Here is a 17,714-nt window from a genome sequence, read left to right as displayed (position 1 = left end):
TGGGCTGGGCATAACGGGCCCTTCCAGGAGAGGACAGAAGCCACCCGACTGTGGAGCGGGCTGCAGCAATGGCGTGCCTGCTCTCCTGTGCTATGGAGAGGGTTCTGGGGCATTCTCTTAAATCTGATCTGAGTCAAGACCTGGGCTTGACAATCTCCCTTCAGGAAGTGTTCAGAAAAAATGTCAGAACCAGGGAGGAAGCAGCCCACACTCCAATTTCCAGGTCGCTCTGTGACCAGATCTAACAGCTGCCACGTAACTGGACACTAGGTGAGGACTTAACTAGAATGACATTTCCCACTGCTTCTTCAACTGATGTGTTATACCGTCATTTCAGATTGAAAGTTTATTTTTCCATTGATTCGGATACATCCAGAATAACACAAATAACCAACAGTCCTTGTTGTATTTGCACATTCATTTCTTTTCCCCTAGAACAAAAAGTAAACTTAGAAAAAAATTGGAACCATACTATTAGCTGTTTACAAAAGTGAATAAGAAGTAGTTTGTTTTTAAGTCTAAAATAAACAAAATAGAAAGAAGCATTTTTCCTACAATATTTTGCAAACATAAGAAAAAAGTCCTTAGAAACACACACAAAAAATTGAAAAAAGTTATTATAGGCATTAACAATATTTTATAATGAAGCTTAAAATCTATTTACATACATAAATACAATTAACTTTTTTGATGCAACCCTTCCGAAAAGGGGGGAAAAAAAAAAAAGCCAAATGATCAGCTTCATCAATACTGACCTGGCTGAAGAGAGGGAAGAAATTCCCAACAAACAAACAATAATCCCCAAACAAATGTATACTCTAGGGTAAACAGAAAAGCATTTTGTTCAGATGTAAAAAAAATTATTCTGAGATTATTGTCAAAACCATTTTTTTATATATAAAACACACTAAACCTGTCATCCTTCCCCCGAAACAAAAACCATCAAAAACAAAAACCGCTAGGACGGAATGTCCCCAAGAAATAGGTGTCTCAAGACAGAAATCTGCAATCCTAAATTGCAGGACGTTTGAGTGAAACCATTTATTTCCTTTCTAATCAGAGCATTTCTGTTTATCTACCCAGAAACCTTAGGCAGCAGAAAGGCTGTCTATTTACTCCCTGATAGTAATTTGCAGAAGGTTTCTGTTGCTGCATTTGGACAGCAAGCAGATCCCAAAGGGTTGGCAACGACTCTGTTCTGCTGGAAGAAACCCATACGCAGGAGAAAGGCTGACTCACCCTGTTCTTTATGCAAAGGGAAGAGAACTGGACCTCCTGTGTTCTGGACTTTTGGTATGGGGTGGGGGTGTGTGCTATCTCCTTCCAAAGAATGGGAGAATGCAAGAGGAAGAAGGTGGGGTTTGGAGGAGAAAGGGGGAGAGGAAAAGGGAGATCTTGGGGGGGCAGAGAAAAGGTATGTTTTCAGAGAGTGAGTAAACAGAAAGAACAGGAATAAGTGTCCATGCTGAAGTCATAAAGAGGGTCATGAATAAGCAAGAAAAAAAGGTTTGTTCAATCTTTCTTCTCCTGGATCAACACTCCCAGATATATCCAGTTCTTACATGGTTAGCTAAAGGGTCTTGCTGATATCTTAGTTTATCTGAAGGCAATGAATGCAGTTCCTCGGGGGTAGGGAGAACCGTTGCGGGAGACCTATTTCCCAAACAACTAAGGTTTAAATTTTTCATTTTATGAAATGATTATGTTCTGTGTATACGCTGGTAAGGGGCTGCAAAGCTCCGAGTGGTCAAACCAATGAGTCTACAACCAAGTGAGCAGCCCTCTGCACACATGGACATGAGCGCTGAGCTCCGGTGGCAGAGTATCCGACTGCCTTGGTACCAGGTGTTAGGTTGGTTATGAGTTGGAATATCTTGCAGTACCAGAAGTCAAGTGAAAAAATACCAATTTTTGTTTTGTTGATCTCAGGCCACCACATATGCCAACATGTTCTGAAAAAGACATTTAAGTTCAGTTTTGGGGCCATGGGTTAATGGTCCTTTTCAGAATTGACTTTTCTTAATGGTCATTTCGCTGCAAAAAAAAAAAAAAAATGTAATCCAGAAAAACTTACTGAAACTGCATTGAGAAGGGAGTACATCTAAAATGAAAACCAATATTTTCTAAGTTTCTTCTCCAAGATCTGCTCTAGCGCGCCTCTACGTGAAAACAACCTGATATCCTAAGCTGCTTTACCCTTTAACTCTTACCAAAGTGCTACTGCATTTGTGTAAAACAAATAATCAATATATATATATATATATAAAACTCAAAAACAAGTTGTTTTAAATAAGTCCAGCTGTTTCGCTGCCTGCAGCCAAAGATCTAATTTGAATGCTTAAATTTATAAAATAAAAATCAAACACTGTTCTAAAGCCCTGCTTTTAAACACTCTTCAGAGATGACCTGAAATCGTTTCAACTAATTTAAGAGGTACATTAAATAACAACCAGATCATTTCGAGCACGCATATGTCACCATCAGCAGTTAGTATTTATGAGTTGTACAGCAACTGCATTCTGACCAAGTCCTCCAATAAAAATAGTGCCATAAAATTTACAGTGACATTGGGTACGCTTGAACTGTCGCCAAGGGCAGTGGCGAGGATCTCTTCCTGTCATGCGGGCACAGATAGAAGTGGGCGCACCCCAGAGGGCAGGGTCTCAGTCTGATGGAAGCAATGGAGCTGTTGGTGAGCAGTGTACCCGGGATTGGGCCCTGCACAGGAAGGATGATGGTCTCACCTGCCATCTCACTTTGGGGCACACCGATTTTAACTGGGCCCCACCCTGGGCCCTGAAAAGCACCCATTTTTATCCCTTCTGCTCCCAACTTTGGGGGACAGCCACAAGTTTTATTCTGCATCAATGAATGGACATTGTGGCAGAAATATCTTCCTGCTACCCCAGAACCCAGCAATTAAAGAACTCCTAAATTCATTCGTTTGGTTCCTATGTATCCCACTCCTCCCCATAGCTTACTTTGGACAGGTTCTGCTACAAAGCATGTCTGAAATTAGCAGAAAGCCATGAAGAGATTGTACCATGAGGCAGAAATTAAATTTTTTCCAGACATATAATCATTGACCCCTGCCTGAATCCTCTGGGACCAGAGTTGACCTTTTTGGTTTGCAGAGAGAGAACTAGATATGAGACCCTTTGTTGAGCCTAGCAGAAAAAAAATCTGTACTTCTGATCCTTGGAGTGACCCTCGGTGTCTAAAGTCCTATTAAAAAATTGCTGTATTAGCTACCAACTTGTTTGATTAGCATGAAAGGGAGTTTAATGTAAACAATATTTCTAGATAACCAAGTCATCACAATACCCATCCTATCCCCTCCCCAGACTTCTTCAATGTGACACGTTTAACTTTGGCTACTGTAAAAAAAAAAAATGTAGTACTTGATATTTTTCTTAATAAAAGTACATTTAAATAGTTTTTTTAAAAAAGTATCAACACATAAGTAAATGTCTGAACATCAAGATACATAAATATCTAGGGATTTCTTGTGGGAATACAGTAGTTAAAAAAAAAAAAAAAGACCAAAGCTGTAGCTGTCTCTCTCTCTCTCAAAAATAAAACAAACAGAACAAGAAAACTATACAAAAATCCAAAAGAAAAGTTAAATAAAACTTAAGAGAAAAAAAAGGAATCATCTTTCTTTCCATTGTCAAAGCAAGAAAGAAGCAAGCTCAAATTTATATATACATATATATGTAAAAATAAAAACCACCCCAATGCAAAATATGCACTTTGCAATTTCTAAGGTGCGGAAAAGAAAATTAGAAATTAAAGAACCGGAGGCCAAACAGGATGAGTTACATCCTCCCCATCCGGTCCCCCCACCTTCCCACCCCCCCCCCCGAACCGAAATTCCACACTCTTTGGAATCAACATCTTGGTTAAAAAGTTAAGTCAAGGGTATAAAATCTTTCTTTTATTCACAGCATTGCTAAATCAGAAGCATTCACAGTTTCCCTCTGGGAAATCTTCCTGTTTGCCTTAGCCGTGTCCGCGCACCAGTGGGGACAGACACCCTGGAGAGGCACCCGCCTGGAAAGATGCGCGGGCGGGGTACCACTGCGCGCTGGGTACCACCGCGCATCCCGGCTCCTCGCGGGCATCCCTCAGTAGGGCCGCCACACCGCCTCCTCCAGGCGCGCGGCCGGGGCCATGTTGGTGGGCGAGTTGCTGTGGCTGCCCTCGGCCTCCACCACGTCGCTCTGGCTGGGGAGGCTGGGGTTGAGCAGCGCCGAGCCCGTGGAGGCGTTGGTGCAGGGCGGCAGGATGCGCGGCGGGGAGCGCTCGCCGCCCACCATGGAGAACTGGTAGGAGCCGGCCGAGGCGCCGTAGTACAGGTGGTAGGAGGGCGAGCTGGCCTGGAACGGGCCGCCCTGCGCCTGCGACGAGCCGGGGTAGGGCGGCGGCAGGTACGTGTGGTAGCGCGAGGCCGAGCTCATGGCCGACATGCCGATGCCGATGCCCGACGTGACGGGCGTGGGCGAGTAGGTGAAGGCGCCGGGGTAGTGCATGCGGGGGTCGGAGATGGACGGCAGCGCGGGGAACTGGCGCGGGTCGCCGAAGGCCGTCAGGTCGGGCGCCGCTGTGGGGTGGAGGAGAAGACAGGTGAGTCTTTGGGGAGTGGGAGCCCTGCCTTTCAGCTGGGCTGCAGCCCAGGAAGAGGGCGTTTCTACCCAGAATGCTCCAGCCCACAAACATGGGGCTCCACCCAGAATGCTCCAGCCCAGAAACATGGGGCTCCACCCAGAATGCTCTATCTAGCCCAGAAAGTGAGGACTCTCCAGAATCACACCATCACAGAAACATGGGGCTCTACCCAGAATGCTTTAGCCCAGGAAGTGAGGGCTCTCCAGAATTGCATCATCCCAGTTACATGAGATTCTACCCAGAATGCTCCAGCCCAGAGACAAGGGATTCTACCCAGAATGCTCTAGCCCAGAGACATGGGAGTCTACCCAGAGTGCTGTAGCCCAGGAAGTGAGGGCTCTCCAGAATTGCTGCAGCCCAGGAATTTGGGATTCTACCCAGAATGCTGCAGCCTAGGAAGTAGAGGGACTTGCTGGCATGCTGCAGCCCAGGAAGATAGGGTTGTATTTAGCATGCTTCAGCTCAGGAAGTGGAAATCTCCCCAGAATACTATTGCCCAGTAAGATGGAGTTCTACCCAGAATGCCAATTTCTCAGGAACATGGTGTGAACATGCATTGTAATGGCAGACATTAATATAGAATATTACATGATATGGCCTGTGATATATTAAGTGATATAGTACAATACAGTAAGTATATATTGTATAGGTATATGCGTAAATATAAATATTAGTCAGTGATATAAACCTAGGGCAGCAAACTGCAGCCCACAAGCCAAATCTGGCTGGGGCCAATTTTCTTTATGTTTTAAAAGTTACGAATGAGTTTTATTTATTTTTTTGGATGGTTGGGAGGAAAAAATCCAGAGAACATTTCCTGATGTGAAAATTCCAGAATGTTGAAATCCATTGCCCACATGTGAATTGCTGTTCAGCTGCCGCTGGCAAAGACTGTAGGACCCATAAAGGCCAAATATTTATTTTCTGGTCCTTTACTAAAAAAAGTTTTGTCTACCCTCTAATAATATATTAGCTAACATTAATATTATAATACATATATTAATAGATCACTAATATAACAACATACAATGGCTTATAACACATTATGGTTGTTATTATTATTATTATTATTATTATTATTATTATTATTATTATTACTATTTTATTATGTATTGGGGATTGAACCCAGAGGCAGTCTGAGATATACCCCCAGACCAATTTAATTAATTAATTAATTAATTAATTTTTGTGGTACTAGGGATAGAACCCAGGGGCATTGTACCTCCAAGCTACAATACCCCCAGCCCCCAGCCCTATTTTTTAATCTTTTTTTATTTTTGAAACAGGATCTTACTGAGTTGCGAAGGGCCTCGCTCAGTAGCTGAGGCTGTCTGCGACCCGCAATCCTCTGGTCTCAGTCTCTTGAATGTTGGGATTACAAGCATGCGTCACCATGCCCAGCTATTTATTTTTTTCAAACAGGGTCTCATAGGTTGATGATAGTCTCACTACTTGCTGAGGCAGTCCTCGAACCTGTGATCCTCCTGTCTCAGCTTCCCAAGTGCTGGGATTACAGGTATGCAGTACCATACCCGGCTCCACTATGGTAATTAATGTAGTGAATACAACTGATATATTACTAGTAAGAGTTATACAACTGATATATTACTAGTAAGAGTTATACACAATGCAAGTTATAACAGTATTAATAAAAATGTAATTATACATAAAATTTGAGTTGAATCATAGAAAACTGCCATTTTGCAGGTCTCGTAGAGTTGAAAAGTTGGTAATTTCTGATTAGTCAACATAACGCACACTACAGGAGTGGCTGGGCATGGAGGTCGGCGCCCATCATGACCACTCATCCCTCTCCCCACATCCCCCTGCAGACTGGTTCTGTGTGTTTGGAAACAATACAGCCTTGATTCCATCTGGTATCCTCTAATCCGTGCTTACTGTTTGTCACCACAAATGGATATAGGACCTTGATTTATCTACTCCATTTTTTTCGCACTTGTTGAAATTTTATCAAGAATGACAAAGCTTTTCCTAGAAAATCCACTCTGTTAGGATGGTGACTTTGCCGTTTCACAAAGCGCTCTGGCCGTCCCTTTGTTTGTTGCGTCCCTCTGCATTTTCCTCACCTATGGGCTGCCCTTGGGAACCACCAGAGAGTGTGAGTGCCAGGAAGGGCGCCCAGGTCCTGCAGGGCAGTGTTGGTCAAAAGTGGCACTTTCTCATATTTTTAGCCAGATTATTTGAATGGGTGGTTGGGGGCTGCCTTGTGCATTGTGGGACACTGGTCAGCATCACTGGCCTTTACCCACCAGGTGCCAGGGGAATCCTCGTCCCACACTGTGACAACTAGACAGGCCTTCAGACATTGCCAAATAATCTGAGTGCAGAGGTGAGCAGGGCACAGTCAACCCTGGCTGGAAACTACCATGGTCAACACAGGAAGATATCGCTGGGTAGTTTTTGTTCCTCAGCATTACTCAGGTCGGGCGTGGTGGCACACGCTTGTAATCCCAGCATTTGGAAGGCTGAGACAGGAGGATCACGGTTCAGGGACAGCCTCAGCTACTGCTTAGTGAGGCCCTTTGCAATTCAGTGAGACCCTGTTTCAAAATAAAGAATGAAAAATAGGGCTGGGGGTAGAGCTCAGAAGTAGAATGCCCCTGGTTCCATGCCCAGTACCACATAAAAAAAAAAAAAAAAAAGAATTATTTACTTAGTGAGCAGGCTAGGCTGTGGTCATGACATCTACAACTCCAGAGCCGGCCAAGACAAGGAGCCGAAGCACGGATTAAATGTGTACAATTGGAGGTTCTCAAATCAACATGTAAAATAACTCTGAGCTCAGATGGCATGTGGTTGGTGTCCTTTTGAGTTCGGGCTGATAGAGAAACTTGGTGGAAGAGCAAGAAGCTTGCCCTGAAAGGAGAGCTACCAGAGCGGATTACGCTGTTTTTGGAAGCCACCGGCTGTTGATCAACTTCCTCATATTTCAAGCCTATTATTCCAGCAGGGAGAGCTAGTGTTCTTGTGTGTTGTTCCTCCCTCCCTCCCTTCTCTCTCTCTCTCTCTCTCTCTCTCTCTCTCTCTCTCTCTCTCTCTCTCTCTCTCTCCCTCTCCCTCTCTCCCTCTCTCCCTCTCTCCCTCTCTCCCTCTCTCATATGATCCTTTTTGCTCCAACACACTTTTACAAAATGAACTCCTGTATACATTTGGGGTGAATGGGCTGAGGGGACTTTACTCCTCATCAGAGAGGTAATTAAAGTTTATAGAAACAGCCCAAGCCTGCAGCAAAGCCCTCCACTAATGAGGAAAGCAGAAATTTGACTTTCAAACAAATACTCCCGTTAATCTTTTCACTGTACGTCAGAGGTGTGGGCAGGGCTAAAGCCCTAAAGGGACAGGCACGGTGGTCCCGGGGCTGCCCCGTCCTGGCCACTCTCTGGCTCCTTCTGAGCACCAGGTCCATCCCTGCCCGCCTGCTCGCAGGGGCTGACTGTGAGCAAGCCCTGTGTCACTTGTTTGTGCTTACACAGAGCACCGTGACATGTTTGAGGGTTAACAGGAAGCTCTGCTCCGTTTTTTTCCACTTAGATTTCTACAGTCCAGGGAGGAGCAGAGGTAGGAGGAAACACACTAGGCAAACACAATCAATTTGTTGTCGTCTGATGCAACGTCCTGGACACAAATAAATGACCCTACCCAATCTTCCTCTTGCTTCATCTGCCCTGAGACCAGAAGGTGAGCTTGCTGGAAAAATGAATGAAAGGTCACCCTGTTTCACCGCGGTGTCTGGACACGCTCCGCTGGCCCATTCCAGCGACGCCATGGTGATGTGGTGATGGCACCAAGTTACTGGACTCCTGAATGAGGCCTGATTTGTCATGGGCACAAGTTCTGGAATGATGTTATGGGTCTCAGCTGTCAGGGGGAAAATAGACCTTTCACTTGTGGGCAGAATATCTGAAGGATCTGAATATCGCCTGTGGTCCTTCCCTCTACACAGTAGCAGTGACATTCTGCCAAAGACCTTCCACATTGTCAAATTATCTTTTCTACCTGCATTTTAAAAATAAAACAATGCAGGTCATCTAGTGATACCTGGTTCAAATATTTGTTTTTATCTGGGCTGGTGGCATATGCTGGTAATCCCAATACTTGAAAGGCGGGACCAGGAAGATCGCAGGTTCAAGACCAGCCTTGCCAACTGAGTGAGCCGCTAAGCAACCTTGTGAGACCCTGTTTCAAAATAACAATAACAACAAAAACAATAAAAAGGGCTGAGAGCTGGGCATCATGGTGAACACCTGTAATCCTAGTACTTGGGAGGCTGAGATGGATCTCAGGCTGGAAGATAGCAACAGCAAGTAGTGAGAACCAAATAAGTTTCTATTTCAAGTTAAAAATTAAATAGCAGCCGGGCGTGGTGGCGCACGCTTGTAATCCCAGCATTTGGGAGGCTGAGACTGGAGGGTTGTGGTTTGCGGCCAGCCTCAGCTACTAGGTGAGGCCCTTTGCAACTCAGTGAGACCCTGTTTCAAAATAAAAAATAAAAAAATAGTAGCTCAGGGGTAGAATGACCCTGGGTTCCACCCCCATTACCTCAAAAAATAAAAAAATAATAAATAAAATGGGGCTGGAGATGTAGCTTGGGGGAAGAATGCCCCTGAATTCAATCTCCAGCACCAAGAGCTGGGTTCGTGGCTTGGAGGGAGAGACCCTCTGAGTTCAATTCCCAGTGCTACAACAAATAAAACCCACCAAATATTTGTTTTCACTTTTACATCTTGTCTGAAATCCCTTCTTAAGACCCATCAGTCACGAACAGCTCAACCCTTGGGTTGTACCCCTCTCTCCTTTGGGCAGGGCTGGCACCCCTTACTCAGTAGCAGTGTGGGTGGAGGCGGGGACCCCTGATATACACAGAGAGCTTTTCAGGAGTAGGAAATCTGGGAATTAGCAGGTTAGGGTATTTGAGCTAGAAACGTTTCCCCATCAAGAGGGCTAGTGTTTGCCATGGGAGCCCGTCTTTGCTCCACAGCCCGCCCTGGGCTCTGCAGCCCCTCCCTCTGCCCCTGAAGGATTAAACGACCTGAGCAGATAATGGCTGCCTTAAAGGATCTTTTGCATGACTCAGATTAATGCGTGCTGTCTGTCGCCCAGGTTGGCAGCTAAACATTAATTTTTTTTTTGAAGATAAAAAAAAAGAAAGTGGGAAGGGGGAGGAAAAAAACAAAAGTAAAACCTTCAGATGACAACCCTTTTCAGACAAGGTGTGCAGCAGTCTGTCTGCAAAGGATAGCAAGCAGGGGGGTGGTGGAGAGAGAGAGAGAGAGATATCTCCAGGTCTCTAGTGCAGAAGGGAGCCCAGGTGGGGCTGGGGGCAGCACAGGGAGCTGTCAGGCAGATTAGAAGGTGAGGCTGCTTCAGAGCTGTGTCAGGTTCTCAAAGCTGCCGGCCTGCTCAGCCACTCTTTTATGTATCCCAGCCCCCTCCTGTCCCTAGGTTTACAATAATAATTTTCAGGCCGTGCTCCAGGCTGGATTTCTCAGAGGGAGTTTTGCCAAGTTGAAGAGCAATCTCCCATGCTGTTCTCTGTCACTGGTGAGAGCCAGTCTGGAATTCTCTGGTCCTTCCCTCCAAGACAGCAGAGAATCATTCTTGGATGCCAAATGAAAGTTGTTGTTATTATTATTTTTTTTAAATCTATGTCACTTTACTTTCTGGGTAATTGAAGTCCAGTTTCCTCTTCTTTTTCTTTTTTCTTGTGGTATTGGGTATTGAGGTGCATTGTGCCTCTGAGCTAAACCCCCAAACCCTTTTGATTTTTTGTTTTGCTAGGTTGATAAGAATCTTGCTAGGTTGCTGAGGCTGTCTTTGAACCTGCCGTCCTCCTGTCACAGCTTCCCAAGTACTGCGGTTACAGGTGTACATATCCCCGAAGTCCAGGTTATTTAGAAGTCCAGGCTATTTAAATGTGTAGGTATGATTTGGCATTTTGAAGTGCACATATTACTTATTCCTTAAAAACAAAACAAAAATCCACCCTTCCACGTGAACACTAGTTGGCTGGGGGACTGGCCCTTAGGTTCTTGAACCCTATGGTGCCAGTCTTGGATGGTGACCAACTCAGAAGACTTATGTAATGACATCCAAGGGACAGGCCCATGGCAGGGATATTTCCAAGGAAAACAGAGTTGTTTCAGATGCAGACTGTAGCCAGCCATCAAAGCGGTGCCCCTGAGAGGGATCAGTCAAAGCTGATGAGTGCCTTTGGAATCAGACTCCGTTCCCAGGGGACAGGGTTTTAAAAATGCCAAGCCGAGTATATGCCATGATCCTGTGATACTGTCTCAGCTCAGGCCAGCGTGTGCCACAGAAATGCTGGCATCGGTCAACAAAAGTGCTGTGAACGCTGAGCTCCTGAGCTGGCCTTCTTACTATACTACGGCTCCAAGGAATTTTTATTTATTTTTTTCGGTACTGAGGATTGAACCCAGGGGTATTCTACCTCCGAGCTACACCCCACCCTATTTTTATTCTTTATTTTGAAACAGGGTCTCCCTGAGTTGCAAAGGGCCTCACTAAGTAGCTGCGGCTGGCTGTGAACTGTGATCCTCCTGTCTCAGCCTCCCAGGTACTGGGATTACAAGCGTGCGCCACCACACCTGGCTTTCCAAGGAGTTCTTGAAGACAGTGGTTCTCAGTTGGGTCAGTTTTACTTTCCTGTAAACTTCTGGCAATGTCCAGGTACTTTTTTTCTTTTTGGTACTGGGAATTGACCCCAGGGGCATTCTACCTCTGAGCTACATGCCCAGCTCTTTTTATATCTTTTTCTGAAATAGGGTCTCACTAGGTTGTTTATGGTCTTGCTAAGTTGCTGAAGGTGGTCTCGAACCTGCAATGCTTCGGTCTCAGTCTCCCAAATACTGGGATTATAGATGGGTGCCACCACCTCTGGCTTCTGGAGACATTTCTACTTGTCACACCTAGGAGAGGGGTGCCACTGGCCTCTAGTGGTACAGCGTATTGCACGGTATTCCACAGTACGCGGGAGGGCCCCCATCAAGTTGAATTACTTGGCCCGAATGTCAGTAGCACTGCTGTTAAGAAGCTCTGAGAGTGTATCCGCAAAGTACTAAGAGGCAGCTAAAATATCTGGTGAGATCTGAAATCGTCCCAACTGTCTGGAAAGCACAACCTTTCACAACATTTGCAATGGCGAACAAGACTCCTTTGCCCCTTTGCCTGCCCCCCACCAATCTGTTATAATCTGATCCTAGGAGGCAAGATACAAAACCTGTCACCCTCCCCCAGCTCACAGGCAAGTGTGTCTGCAGGCCCTATAGTGCTCAAGGTCTCTGAAGTATTTTCACAGTTTGGTTCAGCTCCAATTTCAAAGCCCCAAACAGTAAGTTTCTTCTTCTGCCTTCAACAAAGGAATTTTTCTCTGTAACTCCGATTTCCCTGCCCACAAGCAAAGGTGAGTGCCAAGCCCAAAGGGCTCCTAGGTTAAATGACTAATATTTAATGAGCTCGTATTCACCACAATTAAGCTCAGCACGACACCTGAGCTTTCCCTTCTGTTCCTCTAACCTCCCTCTGAACAGCTCTTGGTTGGGACTGTCTCCTTGTGGTATATTAGCCTCCCATTCCCCGAGCACCTCGTCCTGCCATTCATGGGCCTGTGAAAATCCACCACCACTAGACGGACCAGTCCCATCCGTCCAGGACCCGACTTAGAATGATAAGTTCTAGAAGCCGGTCTCTTGGGCCTTTCAGACACTACTCTGTCCTGTCTAACATGAGCGGCCCCAAAGTACACAAGCTGCTTCTGCCCCACCATCCACAGTCTCTGCCTCCGAGTATCAAGAAACATAGGTACATAGGCATGGGGTTTAGAGCTGAGAGAAGCCATTAGTCATTAAGCCACGTTTTGTTCCATTAATAATGGCCTGCCAACTGTCTTCATGCGTTGCCACTGGTCTCCTCAACCTTCCAACTCCAGCTGGGCTGCGAATGTGTTTTTAAGAGACTTACTTGAGAGTCGACTGGAAAGTTCTGCGGAGAGACTTGTCATTCCGCTGGCCCGTCCAGGCGAAATGGGCGTTGCTGGGTGTACGGAAGGAGAGGTGATGGATCCCAAGTACTGGTAGGACTGGTCATAGGACCACGGCGGGGACGGCTGGATCTGCCTTGTATCTGCAGAGAATCAGGAGGATGGTTATAGGTTGAGTGGGGTAGAATGGGGTAACAACAACAACAACAACAACAACAACAACAACAACAACAAAAGGGGCTTTTAATCAGCAATGAGTAACATTTGTTTAGATGTGTTCTGCATACAGGTAGCCTGTGGACCCATGTTTAGTGACTCCACTTGAGTCCAGGAATCTTCCTCTGCTGGATTATTTCTCCCCGGAAAGATCCTGAATTACAGTTTATGGCTGATTCTCAGAGATTTTTTTGTCTAATGATTATTCCTTCCAAAAGTTTTACATCATCACACTAATCATGATAAGGGGGATAGGTTACGCTCTCCGGGTCAAGTGTTCACATTCAAACTACTGGACTCTAACACCTGACAATTTCAGGTCCCCACTCCTTGGCTACTTCAGCTTCACTAATAATTATAGCCACCGTCATCTTCAGAAACATCATTAGAAGCCTACGTGTATTTCTACACAAAAAGAATGTCTAGTTTGGCGAACCTTTTTGCACCTCTGACAAAGACATTCTGTGGGCTTGTACACGTTTTCTATGTAGTGAACAGTCTCCCATGGACGAGGGAATAGAAGGTCTGGCTGAGGGAGCTGGCAGTGAGCTCTAAGGACCGGTCCACAAGCCCAGCAGTGGCGGTGCCTCTATCACCCCAGCCCGCTTGCTGCTTTTCAAAGCCTGAAGTTTGCAACTTTTAAAGGGCAGCATTTTTAGCGAGCATTTTACAGATTGCCACTATTAAGAGGCTTGGGACAGAGAAGAGACAAAAGTCTGTCTTCAAAAGACTTAGACAAAATGGATTTTGTAAATCTGACTCCAGCATCCAGAAGAATCTTAGTTTTCAAAAGCATCACAAAGTTAGTGGATGGAAAGTGATGCGGGGAGGGGCTCTAAGGCAAAATAGGCAAGGAAATTGAAATTGGACACTTTCCCCACTACAAGACAGTTTTATATTTCTTTAAGGTTAAATGTTAGATTTCTCTTTGGGCCCCACCTTCTTTGGGGACAAAGATAATAGTATACAATCATGATACCTAAAGCTCTCACCCTGGTCAGAGTTCCGTGACCTTGGGAGTAGATCTAGGAAGGGCAGACTTCTCTAGGGAAATGCCAGGTTTAAGTTTTGCCTACACCGTGTCATAAGGAAATGAGTTAGTCCTACTCGTTAGGAAATATTCAGAGCTGCTGCCTCCAGAGACGTTTCATTTCCAGCAAAGTTATCTCTTTTGAAGTTTACCTCTTTGAAGTTGCCACAGTGGACAAGAGAGTCAGACATTTGGAGACCCCAGCTCTCGTCCTGATCGTCTCCTTTCTTCCCTCCCTCATTCCTAATACTAGTTCTTTTCTTTTTCTTGGAATACAACTGAGTTTTTAAGTTTCAAAACCTGGTAGTTTCTGGGCAAACATGTTAACTTAGAATCCTTGGAATCTAATAGCAGAGAAAGGTTTTCATTTCAGTCCAAATTCTAGAGAACTTAAAGAGATGGCAAAGAACAGAGTGTGGACCCATGTTAAAGTGGGGAAAATAAATGGCCACGTGCAGTTGAAACTCCGGTGTGATCTTAGAGCTAACAGTATTTCCAGTTGCTGAAAACCAACAGGAGATTGTTCAATATGCCCTTGTTACTTGAAGTATCTCGCTCCAAGTGGGGGAAAAATCCCATATGGAGATACTTTCTATAAGACATACGTTATGTTATGTTATAGACACACACATTTACTAAGTGAATATATAGTACTCAAATATTTTAATCACTTAGCAAGCAAACAAAAGAGGTTTTATAATTGCCATAAAGCCCTCCGGGGTGTGAATTGCGGTACAGTAATTCATGCCTTGTTGTGTAGACAGCCTCGTACCCCTAAACCCATGTCTAAAACCACACTAAGCATAAAGTATTAGGCTGTGATTCATGCTCTGTCATGTTTTACTGTAGTGAAAAAGTCGTGCTAGGCTTTTCTAAACTCATAATTAAACCATGCAAACGTTGCATAATATTTCACAGCCTTTTAAAAATATGCTTTGGGAAAATGATCTTTATGATTAAAGTCCCAGTTCTATGATTTTTTTTAAATACCAGGTTAAAGATTTGACATTATCTTACTTTATGCCATCACTTATCTTTCCAGGGGTTGGAGTGGGGGACAGTGACAGCCCTGTAGGATCTGAAGACCACTCTCCCAGGACTTGACATTCCTGGGATCACAGTCAACTGTACTTGGGGTCACTGCCAACAGTGAGCCAGAAGGTGGTGATGGTGAGCCTTGCCTTGTTTTTTTTTTTTGGGGGGGGGCATCTTCTTCTGCATGTATTGATAATAGAAACTGAGGCCAAAAAGGGTGGGGCAATATGGCGCATTCTGTGTTCAATTAGTTTATCATCTTTGCTGTGATGGGGCCACTGTGAACCCAAGGACGAGCACAGGGAGGGGTGCTGAGGACTGATGGGCAGGAGAAGTGAGCTGTGGGCCAGCCTGTGTGCTAAGCAATTAGGTGGCCCTGGCTTGCTTACTTCTGCTAAGTCCCTTCGAATGGCGACAGAGAGGGAACCTCACTCATCTGAGCCGTATGCAGCATTTCTTTGCTTAACTTGTCTATTCCGTGGGCTTGTATTAAGCAGAGTCAGGAAAGAGTCAGGTGGAGGGCGTGGGGCGGGGGCTGGTGCTCATGATGCATATTCTTGGAAGAGGAAGTAGGGAGTAAGAAGGAAGTTATCTAGAAAAGGCCATAGGCCCAGGAAGAGCACTGTCAGCCTCTGTCTAAAGCACAGTGCTGCCTGTTCCTGAGGAGTTTCCCCCAATAAGTCAATCCATCAAAAAGAACAGCAGTTTACTAAATGTATGCTATGTGCCAGGCAAGTACTCATTTAACTGGTAACAGTGATAAGGCTGAGACGGTCCCTGCCCCACTTCAACTTAGGTCAGTGAAGATCTGAGGACCCTATTGTGTTGAGAAATGCTCCTTCCTGATGCACTCGTTATCATTCTGAGGGCTGCTTCACTAATTAATTCACGTATTCATTTATAAGTTTGTGAAATTATTCACCTAATCATTCATATTTCCACGAACATTTTTGCTTTATAAGGGATAATGTGTTGGGGGTCCACTAATGAATAGATTATAGTCCCTGCCTTCTGGGAATTATAGCCATTGGGTCTCTAAGGGCAGTGTCTAGGATAACTCTAAATTAGTTGCCTAATTTTAACTTGAAAACAGCTGTTCCCAAGGCAGTGGTAAGAATCTAGTGATATTTGCTACATGCTTATGTTCTGTCTGTGAGAGGAGGGGACATCCTAGAAGAAACAAAATTTAGGTCACAGTTCTGTGTCGTATTTTTTCTGCTCAACAGTTTCCAACTTCAGAATAATAGGAATAAGTAGGATCTTAACTGCCAAGTAAGCATCACAGTTTCCAGCCATAGTAAATATTCAATAGGTCTGAGTAATTTTTTGTGATATCAATTTTTTGTGATGTCAAGAGATATCTGATATCAATTGGTAAGGCAACACATGCTGGTTCCAGGATGAGACTCAGGTGATATTGTTTTCTTCAGTGTTAAAGAGTTCAGCAGTCACACTCTTCAGAGCTGGAGAGGAGATAGGCTTAGAAGATTAAATGGTAAAGGAGAAAGGAAACTAGAAATTTCTAGTGAAGATGGAGAAGGTAAAAGCCCGGTATCTCAACTGATTCATGTTTCCATTTTTAAAAAGGCGCTGAATTATAACATTTAAATTTGAGCCTCTCTGCATCCTGTTTTCCCCAGGATAAATGCTATTTTGATACAGTGACTTTACCAAGGCCATTCTGTTATGCATTTATTTCAGTTTTTTGATTATCGTATAATGAGCAAAAAGAGCCCCTTTCCACATTCATGTGCCCTACTTACACTTTTCCATTTGAAATGGGGGGTGGGGTCGAAGAAAAGGGAGACTCTAGGCTGGAGTAAGTTTTGGCTAGCAGTAAGCTCAAAAGGTCCATGACATCTATCACTCCGTAAGAAAGTAGAGTGTTTTTTCTTAATGCAGAAATATCAAAATGTTTCTCAAGTCAATAATGGCCCTATCAAACAATTTAGAATGCCCTGCTTTTAGTTTCAGCTCCATGATGTAAAGACCTTGGAAGTTATTGGTTTTTTTTTTTTTGTTTTTTGTTTTTTTTTGTCTTTACAACAAGAAAAAAGCTAGCCATATTGAAAACTCATGCCATGTCTTGGATCTGCTGGAGAACTGGAGTTGCAAGACAGGCTGTCACCCAAATCTTGAATCACAGCAAGATCTGCTTACCAAGAACAGAAGTTGCCACATCCATAGGCTATTGAAACACTTAATGGTGATCTCAGGATACTACTGGGAGCTGAGTACGGGCTACTCGAAGTAAGAAACTCTGGGAGCAGCAATCTTGTCTGAGAGGGACTTTTTTGTGTTGCTTTTGTTTTTTATTCAGGAACTCCACTAGGTTCTCACAGGATTCAGTATACTAACAGTGGGTGACAGCTGAGCTTCAGGGTGTTAACTATTTAAGGAAGAATTTTGTAGGGAAGCCTAAAGATGACAATGGAAATAAAAGGAATACTAGCTGACTTTGAGGCCTCTGGCACCTATAGCTGCAGTAAACATTAAACTCAGCCCAACTCTTACCTATATGAACATCAAGACTCACACTAAAGGCCTGTTTGCTTCAGTTCCTATTACCTGATACAGCACGTTCACCTTTCAACAACAGCGAAACAACAACAAACGACAAACAAAAACAGAACCTGAAGATACAAAGCAAATGTCAGAACCACAAATGATATGGCAAAGATACGGCACAAATGCTAGAATTATGAGATGGGAACCTTAACTATGATTAAGTAATATGTTAAGGGCTCT

At 44.4% G+C, this 17,714-nt stretch overlaps 1 protein-coding gene across 3 annotated transcripts in view; it reads right to left on the bottom strand.

Moving 5' to 3' along the window:
• Positions 1–4,127: 4,127 nt before the first annotated feature.
• The window catches only part of RUNX1 (RUNX family transcription factor 1), a gene marked incomplete at both ends in the record, with an annotated part of 264,148 nt that continues 250,561 nt past the window's right edge, over positions 4,128–17,714 (bottom strand). For all 3 annotated transcript variants that reach the window (XM_080695878.1, XM_080695879.1, XM_080695880.1), the window contains 2 exons: positions 4,128–4,603; positions 12,667–12,828. In XM_080695878.1, the coding sequence (XP_080552004.1) occupies positions 4,128–4,603; positions 12,667–12,828 (638 nt within the window). The remainder of the gene's footprint in view (positions 4,604–12,666; positions 12,829–17,714) is intronic.

This window comes from Muscardinus avellanarius (genome assembly GCF_963383645.1).
Source record: "Muscardinus avellanarius genome assembly, chromosome: 5".
NCBI classification, from domain to species: Eukaryota; Metazoa; Chordata; class Mammalia; order Rodentia; family Gliridae; genus Muscardinus; species Muscardinus avellanarius.
Note: the sequence above shows the minus strand (reverse complement) of the source record. Positions and strands in the feature narration are given on the sequence as shown.